The 17,054-nt window shown below is 46.1% G+C and overlaps 1 protein-coding gene across 1 annotated transcript in view; it reads left to right on the top strand.

The window, feature by feature from the left end:
- KDM5B (lysine demethylase 5B) overlaps positions 1–17,054 on the top strand; it is an 83,333-nt gene that overhangs the window by 59,514 nt on the left and 6,765 nt on the right. Inside the window, exons 19-25 of the mRNA XM_038749281.1 lie at positions 1,005–1,155; positions 1,536–1,650; positions 2,144–2,499; positions 5,118–5,256; positions 12,022–12,201; positions 13,473–13,631; positions 16,121–16,606. Coding sequence (XP_038605209.1) covers positions 1,005–1,155; positions 1,536–1,650; positions 2,144–2,499; positions 5,118–5,256; positions 12,022–12,201; positions 13,473–13,631; positions 16,121–16,606 — 1,586 coding nt within the window. The remainder of the gene's footprint in view (positions 1–1,004; positions 1,156–1,535; positions 1,651–2,143; positions 2,500–5,117; positions 5,257–12,021; positions 12,202–13,472; positions 13,632–16,120; positions 16,607–17,054) is intronic.

Here is a 17,054-nt window from a genome sequence, read left to right on the forward strand (position 1 = left end):
AGTTACCATGGATGGTTTTCTCAGCCGCTGTGGAGGGTTCTGAAAGCGTGTGGCAGCAGCTTTTATTCCCAGCCCGGCGGGCCTGGAGCATGCCAGGAACAGGGACCCTTGATGGCAGGAGGGAAGGCGACAGTTACTTTTCTTGACTGTGGTGGAGGAGGAAGGGGCCAATCAGATTGGTTTAGATGAGTCAAGAATGATCACACGATTCTATATAAAGCAGTTTATTCTGGAGAATTACATGACTGCATCTAGTGAACCAGACTCTCTAAAAATGGCTTTTAGATTAGAGGCTCTGCATTTGTACATGGATTCCCAGAAACATAAGGCTCAAAAGAATCTGGATTTATTTGACTAGACCTAGAGTTAATGAAATATTGACTGATCCCTAAGGCAGAGGCACACTTACTTTAAATTGTTTCCAAGCCTGAAGGATGCTGCCCTTTTCACTATCTATAATCATTTGAAACCGTGACTTTTAGTCATTTGCTGTTGCTCTCCAAAGTAGGTGCTATCTTATCCCTCATCTGGTAAAGTTCATTTTGAGTCACTAATTCCACTCCCCTTTCTCTTCGTTGATGGCTGATCTTGCTTACCTGGCAATCCCACCTCCCTCTTGCCTCACCTCATCCCACCCCCACCCTTCAGAATCGCCTCATGGCAGAATACTAAGAGCTCGGGCAAAGCGAGACAAATAGATGGGATCATTTTCTGTGACAGCATCACCAACCTCATCTGTAAAACCGAGATTAAGACTGTGAGCCCCGTGTGGGACATGGACTGTATCCAATCTGATTATCTTATATCTACCCCAGCACTCAGTACAGTGCCTGGCGCATGGTGAGTGCTTAACAGATACCATTAAAAAAATCCCCAAAATGAAAAACAACAAAAAAAGGGTAATAGGACAGACATGATTCTTCTTAACAAGCACTCTTAACTCATAATTCTAAAGACACGAGACTAAAGGCGGTGATTTCTTTTTTTTTTTTCTTCACCAACAGGCCTGGTCAGCTTTAAGGCTTTGATAGAAGAATCTGAAATGAGGAAGTTTCCCGACAATGATCTGCTGCGCCATCTTCGTTTAGTCACCCAGGATGCAGATAAGTGCGCGTCTGTGGCCCAGCAGCTGCTCAATGGCAAAAGGCAAACCAGGTGGGGATCTAGGTTTAATAATTATAATCATAATGATGGTATTTATTGAGCGCTTACTATGTGCCAAGCACTGTTCTAAGCACTGGGATAGATGCAAGGTAATCGGCTTGTCCCATGTGGGGCTCACACAGTCTTAATCCCCATTTTACAGATGAGGTAACTGAGGCACAGAGAAGTTAAGTGACTTGCCCAAAGTCACACAGCTAAGTGGCAGAGCTGGGATCAGAACCCACAACCGCAGACTCCCAAGCCCATGCTCTTTCCACCAAGCTACGCTGCTGGGCTGCTCAGCTCCTGACCTTCCTCCGGTTCAAGTTCTTCATCTGGCCTGGTTGGAGCCTGAAGGTCTCACAAGATTCTCCCCATGTTTGTCCTTACAGATATCGTTCCGGTGGTGGGAAATCACAAAATCAGCTGACAGTGAACGAACTGCGGCTGTTTGTAAGACAGCTGTATGCCCTACCGTGTGTCTTGAGCCAGACACCGTTGCTGAAGGTAATAAGGGGAATCTAGGTTCTCCAGGGATGGGGAGGGGAGGGTCTCCATCCCTGGGTAGCAGACCGCTTGATTGAAGAGATGTTTTCAGTTCTCTGCGTAACTCCATTTGCTTAGTAGAAGTAAGGCAGTTCTTTAGGAATTTTGGGCTGATCAAGGTCATCAACCAGATGTTTGTGAAAATCTACTGTATACGCTGCACCCTTGAGCATATAAATCTGAATAGGTACGGTCAGGAGAGATTCCAAGTAGTTCGTTTTCCTCCATCTCCAGTAATGGTTCTTTACCTTAGTCAGAAAAGGGGCCCATCCTGAACTTGATGATCTTGAGAAATGGGAATTCCACAGCCATTTATTCCGAGGTCTAATATTGGCCTTCTGGGTTTCGTCCATGCACCTGTGTTAGGTGTATTTAACCAAGGTCAGGCCCAGGTAGAGCTTTGAAGTGCCTTCTTTTAGTCAAAGTTCCTGTTGCCTCAATTTGTGTCTCTCAGGATCTCCTTAACCGGGTGGAAGATTTCCAACAGCACAGCCAGAAACTCCTCTCGGAGGAAATGCCCCGTGCAGCAGAGCTGCAGGAGCTGCTGGACGTCAGCTTCGATTTTGACGTCGAGCTTCCGCAGCTCGCTGAGCTGCGGGTCCGCCTGGAGCAGGCCCGGTGGCTGGAAGACGTGCAGCGGGCGTGTCTGGACCCCAGTTCTCTCACTCTGGACGATATGAGGCGCCTGATAGATCTAGGAGTGGGACTGGCACCCTATTCGGCAGTGGAGAAAGCCATGGCCAGGCTGCAGGAGCTCCTGACGGTGTCGGAGCACTGGGATGATAAAGCCAGGAGCCTGATCAAAGCCAGGTAACAAGCAGCTCCATCCCCTGGGAGAACGCGCAAGGGAGACATGCCTCTCTTAAGAAGGAGGTGTGGGTAGGAAAGCAGCCCAAAAAATAAGCTCTCACAAGTGCGCTGCCATTCAAAGGGGTTCTGCTTTTTAAAAATAGGCTTGTGCGGCAATCCAGCGATACCATTGCACTGTGGCCACCTGATATGGTTGCCCTGTGATAGGTGACGTGTTGGCTTATTGAAGCTTAGTGGGTGAATGTGCACTAGGGATGAGTTTCTCCTCTGTTGCCCTTTGAGGATGAGGGAAGTGCTTCGATGTGGTCTAGAGCCTGGTACAGTAGAAAGCTGATGATCAGAACCCACTAGCTCTTTAAATGGAGCCTAGCTCTGATCAGGAGGGCAAACTTTCCATTTTAAATGCAGAGGTGAATTGGGACAGGGCTTTGAGTTGGGGAGAAGGGAGAGACGGAAGGAAGGAGAGTAGAGAGGGCAAGGAAAGAATAAGGGAGATGGGGCAGGAGGAGAAGGAAAGGGGGTTCTCGTCTGTCATGGGCATGTTAACTCCTCCTGCTCCTCTGCCACCAGAGCTGCAGGAACCAGCCGAACGGTAGCTCCAACTGAGTCGTGGTGAGGCAGCCGCCACAGTGCCCCCAAAGCTCAGACACCCCCCCCCCGCCCCGCCTCAGTTCTGGAGCAGCCTCATTTTTGTCGAGACCCCAGGGGGCACTGGCAGAGTCAGTCAGGGTAAGAGGGTGAGTTGGGCATGTGGCTTGTTCTCACCACTGGTCTGGCCCTAGATCTTTAAAGAAAGTAAGGGAAACCCACCCGGGCTGGACCCAGAGAGCCATGGACTCCCAGCAGGGGTTAAAAAATGGAGCCAACATCCTTGTCGTACTTCTGGCCCTTTGCAATCAATCAGTCAATCGTATTGAGTGCTCACTGTGTGCAGAGCACTGTACTAAGTGCTTGAAAAGTACAAGCTGTCAACATATAGAGACGGTCCCTACCCAACAGTGGGCTCAGTTCCGAGGCGTGGAGAGGGCTAGTCTTGGCTGCCTACTCTGTCTAAAAAGTTAATGACTTTATCCCTTTGGTGCTGACTCCATAAAGACGGTGGCGTCCTCTCCTCCCCCTTGTCCCCCTTCCCAATTAAATGGGCCCCTTGGCTAAGACAATTCAAAAATAATTGAGATGACCCAGCAAAGTATCTGGACAAGATGGCTGTTTTCTGAACCTTGATTTTTGAGCTAATCTCATTTTCGATTGGCTTGGATAATCATCCTTTCATTGTAATTATAAAAATTGGTCCAATTTGGAGCCTTTGAAAGGATTCAGTAATATGTTGTCATTAAAGGCCACAACTGGTAAATAGAAGCTCATTTAGCCAGACCACGAGTCCTGCATGTCACATGCTGGAAGTTCATATAACAATTAGCCCAGTATTATAGCATAAGGAATCCCAGTCATCCAGCTTTCCAGTGCCCCTTGGTAAGCCTAAAGCAATGGGCTTGAAGTAGAAAAAGTCTATTTTTTGAACAGGAATGCAGAACTTTCTAGCTAGGAAATTTTGGCAGAGTGTCCAGTTGAGAATTTCCTTTTTATAGTATGTCCTAAATGGAAATGGGAGTTGAAGACAGTCATCATCGGATAGAAGGCTTATATCATCTTTGTTTCCTCCCAAGGCAGGAGGACAGTTGGAAAGTAGGAGTTTCTCAGCCTCTTTCCATTGCACGTGGCCATTCTGTCTTTGTTCATAATTCTCAGTGAAAAGTGAGCAGGCAAGAACCCCCAATTTCCTGTAAAACATAATTGTTTTTCACATCTTTCCTCTCTCTGAAAATACTTTAGCCAACTGTCCATTAGCTTTGCTCAAGATTCACTACATCACCTGGATCAGATTTCACTGGGGTGACTTTGGAACTTTCAAGTGGTCCACAGAGTTTAGGGGGGGACCCCCTCCACCACCTTGGATTTCCCTGTGCTAGCTAGGGCTTTCACATATGGGAGTTTTTTTTGGGCAGGAGTGGCCAGCTTAAAGGGTTCCCAGCTAAAAGTCTGAGGAACTTTTGGGTGGGTTTGTTGCATCCGAGGAATGTTGTTAAAGTGTTTCTGTCCTGGATCGCTGATTGCCCAAGTCCGTACCAAGGAGTCCTTGCCATCCGAAGTCTGACTCTGCAGTCAACCTTACCGTTCTCTATTTGGGAAGGTTAGTAAGGGGTTTGCTTACCTCTAGAATGGAGCCTTCCGTTTCAGAGGTAGGTCAGACGTAAGAAAAGTTTACGGAAAGTTGGATAGATCTCCCGTTCTTGCCACCCTTTTCCTTGGCATCAGCATGAAAATCTCCAGTGCTCACATTAGAGACTGCAGGCCCAAATTTTGTTCAGGGGATTATCACCAAGGGAGCATTTGCAGCAATGCCGTGAGGGTAGTTGTCAAGATCGAGTAAGTTGAGACCATAGGGAGTGAATGACTCTAGTCTTGGGTCATAGTTCATTGGACAAACCCAAGGCATTCGTATCTGGTTCAGAGTTTGTTTTGGAAACTTGGGAAATGTCTCCCTAGATCTCTGGTAACACGGAGAAAATGAACTACCGTATCCAATGTTGAGTGGGCTGTATGTTTCATTCCCATAGACCACGGCACTCATTAAATAGTCTTGCAGCAGCAGTAAAGGAGATTGAGGAGATTCCAGCGTATCTCCCAAATGGCCTTGCCCTGAAAGATGCTGTTCAGAAAGCCAAAGATTGGCTACAGGAAGTGGATGCCCTTCAGGTTGGTAAAAAATATTTACCCATTTGAGATCCCCTTGCGGGCTATTTGTACCATAATAAAAATGATCAATGTAGATCTACGTTGCTGTTTTCTTATTTGCCTCTGTGATCACTATCATTTACCATACTATTTTTTTTCTCGGGAGGTAATTTTTATTTTAGAATGAGGCTTGCAGAGTTAACGTATTTCTGCAGATAATACTCGCGGCCATTAGTCTGGGGTGTGCAAAGGGGAAAACCACCCAGATGAGTTTCGGGCTAAAGCGAAAGCCTCTGCCGTCCATTTTTACATTGAGTTGATTGGGCTACTCTTCCAACTCCACTGCTTGATCTTTCCAACGACTAACTGCAACTACAAGTGATTGCAAATGGGCCAGGATTGCGAGAAGGTAGCCCAGGGTCAGGGGCACAGAGCCACATGTGAGCCTGCTGTGGAGAGGGGGTGAGGGCAAGTGGAGCAAATTGCTGCTCTCCTCTCACCCTCACTTCCCTCTCTAGGTCGTGCAGGGACCAGTGAGGAGAATGTAGGGTGAGGAGGATGCAGGTAGTATAAAAGCACTCAAGACTTGTCACAGCCTGGAATTCATTCATTAATTTTGCAGACTTCAGAAGAGACTGTAATTTATTACCTACCAGATTGCTGGTAATCCATCTCTCTAGGACTACTGAGATATCCTGAAACCTCCTAAGGCTAACTGTAGCTAACCGGTGCTCAAACCTTGGAGTTTTTATATAACTTCTTGCCTTCACATTACATTTGGAGGAGTTGGAGAAAACAAACAAAAAAAAACCCGAAGTGAATCTCACAGCAGCTGAGTACTTGCTGAAGTATAAGATGCTTCATCGTTATTTGTTTGTGAGCAAGCATCTAAAGTCCACTTTCAGGAGACATAACTTTACGCCAGTGCCTGGGGTCCATATTAGAGAGTAGACATAGCCTACTTGTCCTCAGGGACCTCTCTGTCCGAGAGGAAAGGTAAGTCAGATCCACGGACCATGGACAACAGTATTTACATTACATAAGAACAGTTGCAAAACATAAGTAACAGGGAGAAGTAAGCTTTGGATTGTGTTGGTGGGTTAATTGTTTTCTCCGAGGTCATAAAAAGCTAAACAATTCACAGCAAGACCTGTGAAAGAAAGGTAATGAATCTGGCTGATGAGAGTCTAAGTTGTATGACCCTGGGTAACAAACTTAACTGCTTTGGAGGGGTTGTAAAAGGATTGGTTTGATCCATCCATTGAATCTCTCAGGCCCATAACTACAGCTTACCAAGTAAATATATACGGATATAGACATCTATCTACTGGTAATTTATTTTAATCTGTGTCACCCCTACTAGACTGTAAACTCCTTGAGAGCAGGGATCGTGTCTGTGAACTTGTATTGCACTCTCCCAAGCGCTTAGCACACAATAAGTGCTTAGTAAATACCGTTGATGATGAGGATGATGAGCATGATTTGAAGGGTTCTTCACATAACCAGAACAATCTTTTTAATAGATAAGGTGAATCTCAAATATTCTGTGACCCTCATTAAGCGTTCTTATAGCCCAGATAATTTCCCATCCTGTTCTATATAGTGAGGACAATTGGAGACCTACATATGCTAATCTGTTAGCATCCAGGCTCACAGACTGGCTCTTGAAAATGCTTTTTTCTTTGGCTCATCTGAGCTGAAATTTTGGACAGGCGGTATTTTGAGAAGCTGCGTTGCCTAGTGGACAGTTAAAGGCCTGGGAGTTGGTGTTCCTGGCTTTTAATCCTGGCTCCTTCACTTGCCTGCTATTCGACCATTGGCAAATCACTCAACTTCTTTGTGCCTCAGTTTCTTCATCTGTAAAATGGGGATTCAATACCTATTTGTCCTCCTACTTGGGTTGTGAGCCCCATGAGGGACAGAGACCATGTCCGACCTGATTATCTTATGTCTACCCAAGTGCTAAGTACAATGCTAGGTTTATAGTCAGTATTTAACAAATACCGCAGTTGTTATAGTGATTAGTATACAGCGTGGAAAATATTGGGAGAACCAGGATTGGGCTTGCTTGTGTCCATTTATAAAACACATTTGTTCTCCAAAACCTGGTTTGTGCAAGGAGATATACCTTAAAGAGGAGAACAGTGTTATAGGATCAGATCCCTCCCCTCCCCTAGTTGATGTAGAAAAATGGGAATTTCATATTTTTCTTAACCTAGTTTCTGATATTGAGGAGGTGGTAGGAGGTGGGAATGAGGCAGATTAACTGATTCAAGTGCCTTTGGCCCCGAACAATGATGTGGGTAGGGCACAGAACTGGAGAGATGCACACAGCTGAGATGAGCAAAGGCCTACACTTCAGGGAGAAGTGAGTGGGAGACAGAGACTTCACTCACGGACACACCCGGGGTTATATTCCCTGACCCCACTCGTTGAGAATGCCAGGAGCCTATTGCAGACAGAAATCTGTAATCATTTGGGCCTAATCTTGTGAAGGCTGATGGGGAAATGTAGGAATTTACAGATGGAGGCCATCCCAGTAAATTTGTGAGGCAGTATTCATTCTTAGCCCAGATTCATCAGATGAAATACATAGCGCTAGATATATAGATCTACATATATCTATTTGTACCTTACAAGGAAGGAATTTTAAGTTGGGATAGGGTAGGATTAGATTTTTGCGTATTTAACAAGTTTAGCAATCACCCAGGCTCCCTGACCCTTAACTGATCTTGTTTGAGCAACCCCAATTAGTTTAGAATCTGCCATACCCGCTACAAGATGGCTAGTTGTACATAGCAAAACAAGGATTGATGTAGAATGGAGGTTTTCAGGCGTGGAGCTGCTGTTTCCAAAACTTATTTTAGTTAGGCTTAATCACCCACTTACTCTGAAATTAGCCCAAATATTCATTTGTGGGTAGGTCAGCTCCCACTCCTAGCTCCCTGCCTGATGAGACCCTGAGACATTTGTTGTCATTAGCATCACTAGTATTAGACTAGATAATATAGTAGTGGTGGAAGAGTCAGACAGTATTAAGAATTTGCCTCAGACTGGCAGTAGTTTTGAACCTCTGATTTCTTGGGCCAGGTTGACCAATTTATCACTTCACCCACATGTGAGTTCTGGTAGTATTTTAGAATGATCAACAGAAAACTAGTAATGGATGCAGGAGAGAGAAGACCGGATGATAGCTGACCCAGAGATACCATAGCAAACTGCTTTGGTTTCTTCAGAAAAACCAGCTCCCTGAGAGCAGAGAATGAGGACAGAAGCCATTTGTCGATTATATAAATTTATCTTGTGTTAAGAACAGAAGGACTCACAAAAAAAAATGTATGGAAGAAAGCAGGAGGTGTAAGCCGTTTGGCACAATGTTCAGACTTGTTTGTAACTAATTTGTCTTGAGAATGTTCTTCAATGTGCCTTTAGGAGACAGCTGGCAATGCACCTTGAATAGCTGAATAACAGTCATCATTTGTGCCTTAGCTCATTCTGCATTCCTTAACATTACATTAGGCTGAGAAAGGAGTTGATGGTGTGGACCCTGGCTTGGTACTAGTTGAGAATACGTGTCTTTTAAAGTTGTCTCGTACATATCAAATTTCAGTTTCAGGCTGGGACTAGGGCTTCCTACCCTTCTGTCTCATTCTGGCCTTTCTAATCAGAAATTGGGCATCTTTGGTTACAGTGCCTTATAGCAGGTTTATCGTCTTAGTGTCTGAAAGGTCAAATCAACCGACATAATTATTCTAACAATTTGCCGCCGCTCGGGAGGTGTCACAAGTAGGTAAAATGAATCAGGGATCTTTTTGGCTTGGGTTGGCTGGTCTTCCATTGGGAACCAGGGGCAGGTCTCTGTCCTGAGATTGATTGTAATGCTAGTGCATTCTGAACCCTGCTAATTTTCACGCTGGGGCATGGAGTGCCAATGAGCATAAAGGCATGTGGGGCTGCAGCTTATTACCAAGGGGAGGTAAATGTTTTTTATATATAGGACCCATCTAAGGCCAAAGTGATCGCACCATAGTGCCAGTGTGGGGCTGTAGTGCCATGACTTCACAGGCCATTACCTTAGTAGCTGCTGGGGTTTCTGCTGCCTATGTGAGCCAGCTATTCTTCAGGACTCCCTCTGAACCCGTTCACTTAAAGGGATGCCCTGTGTGGTTCTTTGGTCAGAAACCTTCACCACTGATGGCACAGTGCCAGTAGACAAAACTGGGACTAGAACCCACATCTCTCGATTCCCAGCACAGCCTAGGGGAAGGGATATACAGAAATGGGAGTCAGGACACTGGGGTTCTAATTCCGGCTCCTCTGCTTGTGTGCTGTGAGACCATGGGCAAGTCACTTGATGTTTCTGTGGCTCCGTTTCCTCATCTGTAAAATACCCATTCTCCCTCACTCTTAGTTGGTGAGCCCCTTGTGGGACGGATCTGATTATCCAATCTAATTGTCTCATGCCTACCCCATTTGTAAAGGCTCAGCCTTTGGGATTTAGTAGGTTTCGTGCTTAAAGTGATCATCATCATTATCATCTTTCCACTAGATCAAGAGCAGGGCTTCTATAGATGGTCAGTTGGTTAGTTCTTCTTGGTGAGTATTTTCCAGTGTGATCTTGCAAACTGAGTGTCTGATTCTGAGGGACCCAGCTGTAGTGTATGTCTGGTTCAGCAGGAGGTGAGCCATCTGTGGGATAGCTACAGTGGTATGTGAAAACCCTCCTTAGGGGAGAGGGCCATTTTTTTCCTTTGACAGTTTGACCTTTTGCAAGTGAAGACTTGACAAGTCCTCTCTCTATTAAGTGAGATTTGCAGTTTAATCCTATCATTTTAAAATAGAATCAACTGGAATTCCACCCCCGCCCCGACTCCCTTCCTTCCATCACTCTTACTTTGCAAGGGAAAACCCAAGTATACTCAGAGGGGCCAACTTTTCAATTTGAGCAGGGGGGTGTGAAGAGAGGGCAGGGATTTGGATCTGGTGGTGGAGGTGTGGATTGGGCAGAGACAAACTACAGTGAACCACTAGGTTAGAAAGTCTTTTGGGTCTTTTTAGCTTGATTGGAAACTGAGGTCTTATCACAAGTGCCCTTGTCTTGGGACCCTCTGCCTGCTCAGTCAAAGGGCCCCTCAGCCAGGCCTCTTCCTCCCCTTTATTTCCCATCATCTGGTGGGAAATTCCAGTCTTCCCAGCATGATCCCGAAGTCACAGTTGGGCCACATGCCCTGTACATTTTATACTGTTTCCTCTTCAACCCTATCGAGTGTATGTGGGCGAGGGCCTGAGTGCCTACTTTCACCTTGTTAGCTGAATGAAGAGTTTTATTGGGTTTCTGCCTTTTGTTGCAGTGGCACAACACATTTTTCAGAGCATCTCAATGTTATTTCCTGTCCCAGTTTATTTCTTTGTCAACTGAAGAAGTAACTGGTGATGCCAAATGGCACCTGAGCCCCTACAGGGTAAACAAGGAGACTCTGGGGTTTGGAACTGGGGCACCAAAATTTTTTATTGCTAGATCATTGGTTCCCATCGACCGTGTCTGAAAGCTTCTCGGCGATGTAGGGGCAAGGAGATATTAGGCCCTATCCACCTCAGTTCTAGTCCTTTGACTTGAATGCCTTCCAAAAGCCCTGTACTGCAAAACCCCATTAATGACAAGCTGGAGGGCCTGTCATCAACCAGTGTATCTGTGAGCATGAGCCAATAACTGAACAGACCAGGGATTTCTGACTTTTTAGAGACACTCTACCCCTGGGGTCTCAGGCTTTCACCTGCAGCCTTCCCTCTCTCCACTCATCTTCATTCTTTCAGTCAGCAGCAGCAGCAGAAGGAAAGCAGGTGACAAAAGCAGCCGCTTCAGCGCCTGCTGCTACCGATTCTTGCTGCTTTTCCCCACCCGCCCTCCATCCCCATTCCAAGTTTCTGTCCCCAGTACCTGCAAAGATGGTGGTACTCCTTACAGTGCTTTGAAGAGCACCCAGATTTTTTGGAAACCCCTCTGGCAATTTCTGAAATAGACTAGGGAAGTCAAATTATTTGCTCATCTGAAATGGTTCATATTGGGTCATAGTTGAATATCAGCTGAAAGGATGGGATCAGGGTTGTTGTTCTGAATGAGGTGGCGTCGGCTGTGAGAGTCTTTGGCTATGAGGGTGTTGGCTGTTTAAAGCTCTTAAATTGATGTACTTTAAAGGTGATCATCTGCTTTCCTACTCCTCTGAATGCCACGTGTGAGCTATAGCAGCGTGGCCTTATAGATAGAGCCGGAGGACTTGGCTTCCCATCCCATAGACCATGGGCAAGTCACTTCACTACTGTGCCTCAGGCTCCTCTTCTGTAAAATGAGGGTGAAATACTTCCCTCCTTAGAACATGAACCCCATGTGGGATAAGGACTGGGTCTGCCCTCAGTGCTTAGTATAGTGCTTGGCACATAGTGTTCACTTAACAAATACCGCAGTTCTTGTTTTTGTTAAGGAAGAGAAGAGTTTCTTTACATGTTATTACCCTCTTGTCAACAAGGGATGCTGTCCCCAGAAGTCCTTGAAGAAAGCATCTCTCTGGCAATTTGTGGGGAATTAGCAGAACAAAGACTGTTTCCAGCATGCCCTCCTAATGATTTCCTCTAGGACTGTGGAGCTGGGTGGGAAGTTATCTTATTAAGACTGACTAGTATTCAGACTCTTCTCCAAGGATGAAGTTGTGTGGCGAAATGTTTAGCCTTAAAAATCCCTCCTACATTCCCAACCTGTGTTTAACACCTACTGTTTTTGAATTGTATCAGGCTGGAGGCCGAGTGCCCGTATTAGACACACTCATGGAGCTTGTGTCACGAGGTCGATCTATCCCAGTTCACCTGAATTCCCTGCCGAGACTGGAGTCCCTGGTGGCTGAGGTTCAGGCATGGAAGGAGTGTGCTGCCAATACGTTCCTGACCGAAAACTCACCGTATTCTCTTCTGGAGGTAAGAGATCTGCAGCCAACTTGTTTGTGAACCTAATTGGCCTAACTGCCTATGGTCTGTCTGTTAAGCTTTTTGATTTGCTTTCATTTTCTGTTTGCTTGTCACGCATACTTTAGAAATGTGTGCATGCCACTGATCTCATGAAACAATTGCTCTGCCTTTAATACGGACAAACTCTGAGTGTCTAATTTTTAGTAACACTGATGAGCCCAGGAAGGAGAGAATTGAGACTTTCTGTAGGCTCATTAGCCTGGACATGCATGTAAGTAGCTGCAGTCATAACTGGAATTGTGGTCGCCAGGAAAGGGAACCGGCCTTCTTTTTATTCATTGCCAAATTGAGGTAGGACTTAAAATTCAGCCCATGAAAAGATTGTCGGCTATAGGTTGGTCAAGGGAGGTTTGGCCCCTGCTGGGTTGTGTAGGTCAGAGCTCTCCCATATTTTTTGATTGGGAGCGCATTCAGTGAAGCAGCTTGATCCTAGTGGTAGGAGCCTGGGGCTGGGAGTCGGGAGACCCGAGTTCCAGTCCCGTCTCTGCCACTGACCCACTGCTTGACGTTGGGCGATTCACGCAGTCTCTTGTTGCCTCAGTTTCCTCATCTATAAATGAGGATAAAATACCTGCCACTCCCCCCTCCTTTATGGCAGGGACTGTATTCGATCCGATTGTTCTGTATCTATCCCGGCGTTCAGTGCTTAGACCTATAAACACTTCATTAACACCATCGTAATTACAGGAAGAGGGGTCAGTGCCCCAGTTCTGCTCCTTTTTACCTTCGCCCCACCTTCCTCCTTCCCCGTCCACCCCTCAGAAACCCATGGGAGTGAAGAGATGGGCTCCCAGGCTGCTCAACCTGTGCAGCGATGAGGTCGTGGTTTGTGGTGCCTCCATCTTTGACTTCTCATTGTACAGGCACATTCCAAAGTTTGGGAGCAAGCCTACATGTGTGGGGATATCAAAAGTGCCTGTGATAAATTTCCAGTTCCCTGGATTTTTGGTTTCACTGTGCCTGCATGGACACCTTTTTGAGTTGGGGTACATTACCGGCTCGAGGGACGTGAAATCAATCAAAGGGAATTGTTCTCCAGGGAATTTCCGAAGGAGATTCCTGGTTGGGAAGCACCAATCTAGATCATAAAAATTTCTCCCTGAGGATTTTGTTCCCCAGTTGTCCCAAACATCCATTAAACAAGTCATTGGCTTGTTCTTTTCTTGGGGCTGGTAGCTTGGAAGTATTTCACCAACTGTTGTGCTTTGGCTCTTTTCTAGGTGTTGTGTCCCCGGTGTGATGTGGGCATGATGGGATTGAAAAGAAAGCAGAGGAAGTTAAAGGAGCCTTTGCCAAGTGGAAAGAAGAGAAGCACTAGGCTGGAGAGTCTAAGTGACCTGGAGAGAGCTCTGACTGAAAGCAAAGAGACAGCTTCAGCAGTATGTATTCGTTTTCCCCAATGATAAAATGGAGAGAGAAAATGTACCTCTCCTCATCAGTCATTCAGAGAAGTTGGGTGGCCAGATGAACTCCTTGGGGGGTACATACTTTATAAATGCAAGGTAGCATTGGTAATAAAAACACATGAAAATAAAGGGCGTGGGCTCTTGTTCTTGCCAGGTTTGCGAGGAGAAGGAGAATTAGTGCTTTCAATTTCAGTTCTCCCTTCAGAATTTCCAACTCTGCACTCTTCTTCCTCAGTTCAGAGGAACCATTAAACTTGAGCTCTCTCAGCTTTTGACTGAGTGTGTCATTCATTAGGTCCAATGCTCAGTGGCATGATTCTCAGAATTGAGCTTGGCCTTTGGGGCTTTTTAAAACTGAAGGGGAACACAGCTAGCAATTCTTCAGGGCAGGAGTAGGGAGAGAGGGGAGGTGGGTATTTGGTGAGTAAATCCTGATCCGGAGTCAAACATCCATCAGCTTTCACAGCAAAATGAAAATGCTGCTACCATTAAGATACCTGCCTTTGTGGAACCCTGCAGCAGGTAACTTCCTGGTAATAATAATAATGATGGCATTTATTAAGCGCTTACTATGTGCAAAGCACTGTTCTAAGCGCTGGTAGTGGTGAGTCGTCTTAATTGGGGGAGCAGCGTGGCATAGTGGAAAGAATATGGGCTTGGGAGTCAGAGGACATGGGTTCTAAACCTGGCTCCACCACTGGTCTGCTGTGTGACCTTGGGCAAGCCACTTAACTTCCCTGTGCCTCGGTTTCCTCATCTGTAAAATGGGGATTAGGACTGTGAGCCCCATGTGGAACAACCTGATAACTTTCTATCTACCCTAGCACTTAGAACAGTGCTTGGCACATATTAAGCGCTTAACATGTACCATTATATAATAATAATAGTAATTAGAGCCTCAAGTTGAAGACTTAACAAACAGAACTCTCAAAGGCTAGCCAGCAAAAACAGGCATTTTAGTGGTCATTCATTCATTCAATCGTATTTATTGAGCACTTACTATGTGCAGAGCACTGTACTAATTCAGCAACGGAGACAATCCCTACCCAACAACGGGCTCACAGTCTAGAAGGGGGAGACAGACAAAACAAAATAATAATAATATCAAAATAGATTAGAGTTACAGATATAAACACATCATTAATAAAATAAATAGAATAATAAATATGTACAAGCATGCATGGTCCAGCACCATGCAAATGACCAGCTGTGAAGTCAGTTTCCTAGTCAATTTTCTATAGTAAAAAGTTAATTTGGCTATGTTGTTACATTTCTGAACCCCCAATAATTCTGTAGGCATATCTCAAAGGTTGCTTTCAGACAGACACTTCATCATCAGGGGTGTTCACTGAGCACTTACTGGGTGCAGAGCACTGTACTAAGTGCTTAGGAGAGTGCAACCGAGTTGGTAGCCACGTTCCATGCCCACAGCAAGCTTACAGTCTGGAGGGGGAGACACGTTAATATAAATAAATATTGTCCCTCAACTCTGTCAAATAAGAATACATCCAGGCAAGAAGAACGGAAGCTGGTGAGTGGTTTTTCTTCCTTGAAAAGTTGACGTGAGTCCTGTCACCTCATTGGGTAATGCTTATTTTGCACCAACAAGACTGGCACTAAATGGAGTACTTTCTAAGCAAGGATTACCCAACGCCTACCATCCAGTAGGCTTAGTGGGGTTTAGACTGCAGATGCATAGAAAACTGAAATGAACACAACCGAGTATCAAAGAAAAGTCACGTAAGAGCCAGGTTCCGGTATCTACTCCCAGTCAATACAAGGTATTATGATAGCAACTCTCCTTTCAAGGCAGATGTGACTCGTACATTGGGGAAGGACCATTTATTTAGTCAGTGGTGGCATCAAGGATGAGGTGGAACTTTGGTTCTACTGAGAGCTCACCTCCAGGAAGCCTTCCCAGACTGAGCCCCCTACTTCCTCTCCCCCTTCTCCCCCTCCCCATCCCCCCACCTTACCTCCTTCCCGTCCCCACATCACTTGTATATATGTATATATGTTTGTACATATTTATTTTATTTGTACATATTCTATTTATTTTAATTTGTTAATACGTTTTGTTTTGTTGTCTGTCTCCCCCTTCTAGACTGTGAGCCCGCTATTGGGTAGGGACCATCTCTATATGTTGCCAACTTGTACTTCCCAAGTGCTTAGTACAGTGCTGTGCACACAGTAAGCGCTCAATAAATACGATTGAATGAATGAATGAGAGGCTTCCAACAAAATGGGAGGTATCTGGCCAAGTGGCAAGTTAGAGGATTGGAATGGCAGGGAGAGGTCATTCTAGAGTAGGAAATTGAATATGTGAAGCTGCTTTTTTGTAAACCAAAGTGCTTTCCTCCTCTCCGTGTCGTCCCCTTCCCCCCCACCCCCACATCCTAGGGGTGAGATGGGAGGGTCTGTCCTCCCATAGAATTAAGTCTCTGGTTGTCCCATCCTTCCAGATGGCCACCCTCGGGGAAGCCCGTTCGAAGGAGATGGAAGCCCTGCACGCCCTGAGATTGGCAAACGAAGGGAAGCTCCTGTCACCTGCCCAAGATACAGAGATGAAAGTCTGCCTGTGTCAGAAAACACCAGCCGCGCCCATGATCCAGTGTGAACTCTGCCGGGACGCCTTCCACACAGGCTGTGTGGCTGTCCCCAGCATCTTGCAAGGACCCCGTGTCTGGCTGTGCCCCCATTGTCGGAGATCCGAGAAACCCCCGTTAGAGAAAATCCTGCCCTTGCTGGCCTCCCTGCAGCGCATCCGCGTGAGGCTTCCGGAGGGAGACGCGCTGCGGTATATGATCGAGAGAACCGTGAACTGGCAACATAGAGCCCAGCAAATGTTATCTTCAGGGAGCTTAAAATTTGTACAAGACAGTGTGGGGTCGGGACTGTTGTACAGCAGATGGCAGGCATCAGCTGGACAGTTGCCAGAGACAAACAAGGTGAGTCTGGACTTTGAGCAGGGATGAATGGAGCCCGCGGAATGGTCATCCTCGGAAGTGGCGGTGGCATCTCGGACACTTGAATGGCTCACGCTCGCGAGTTCATATTTCCTTCGGTCGGTAGCATGATACGACACGCCTACCGTGTGCAGAGCACTGGATGAGCTCGGGAGAGAACGGTAGAATTAGTAGATGTGATCAAGGCCCTCAGGGAGCTTGCAGTCTAATGGAAGAGGTGGACCCCAAATTAAATTTCAGATGTAGTGGTAGAGTGTCAAAGTATAGGGCTGGGAGATGTGAATAACCAAGTGCCTTTGTGGCACAGCGGTGCTGAGGTGGCAGTTGGGAGGGTGGGTAAGATGGGGAGATTGGAAATGAATCGGGGAAGACCTCATGGAGGAGATGTGATTTCAGAAGGACCTTGAAGAAATTGGGGGTAGTGGTATAT

This window comes from Tachyglossus aculeatus, chromosome 7 (genome assembly GCF_015852505.1).
Source record: "Tachyglossus aculeatus isolate mTacAcu1 chromosome 7, mTacAcu1.pri, whole genome shotgun sequence".
In the NCBI taxonomy this organism is placed as follows: Eukaryota; Metazoa; Chordata; class Mammalia; order Monotremata; family Tachyglossidae; genus Tachyglossus; species Tachyglossus aculeatus.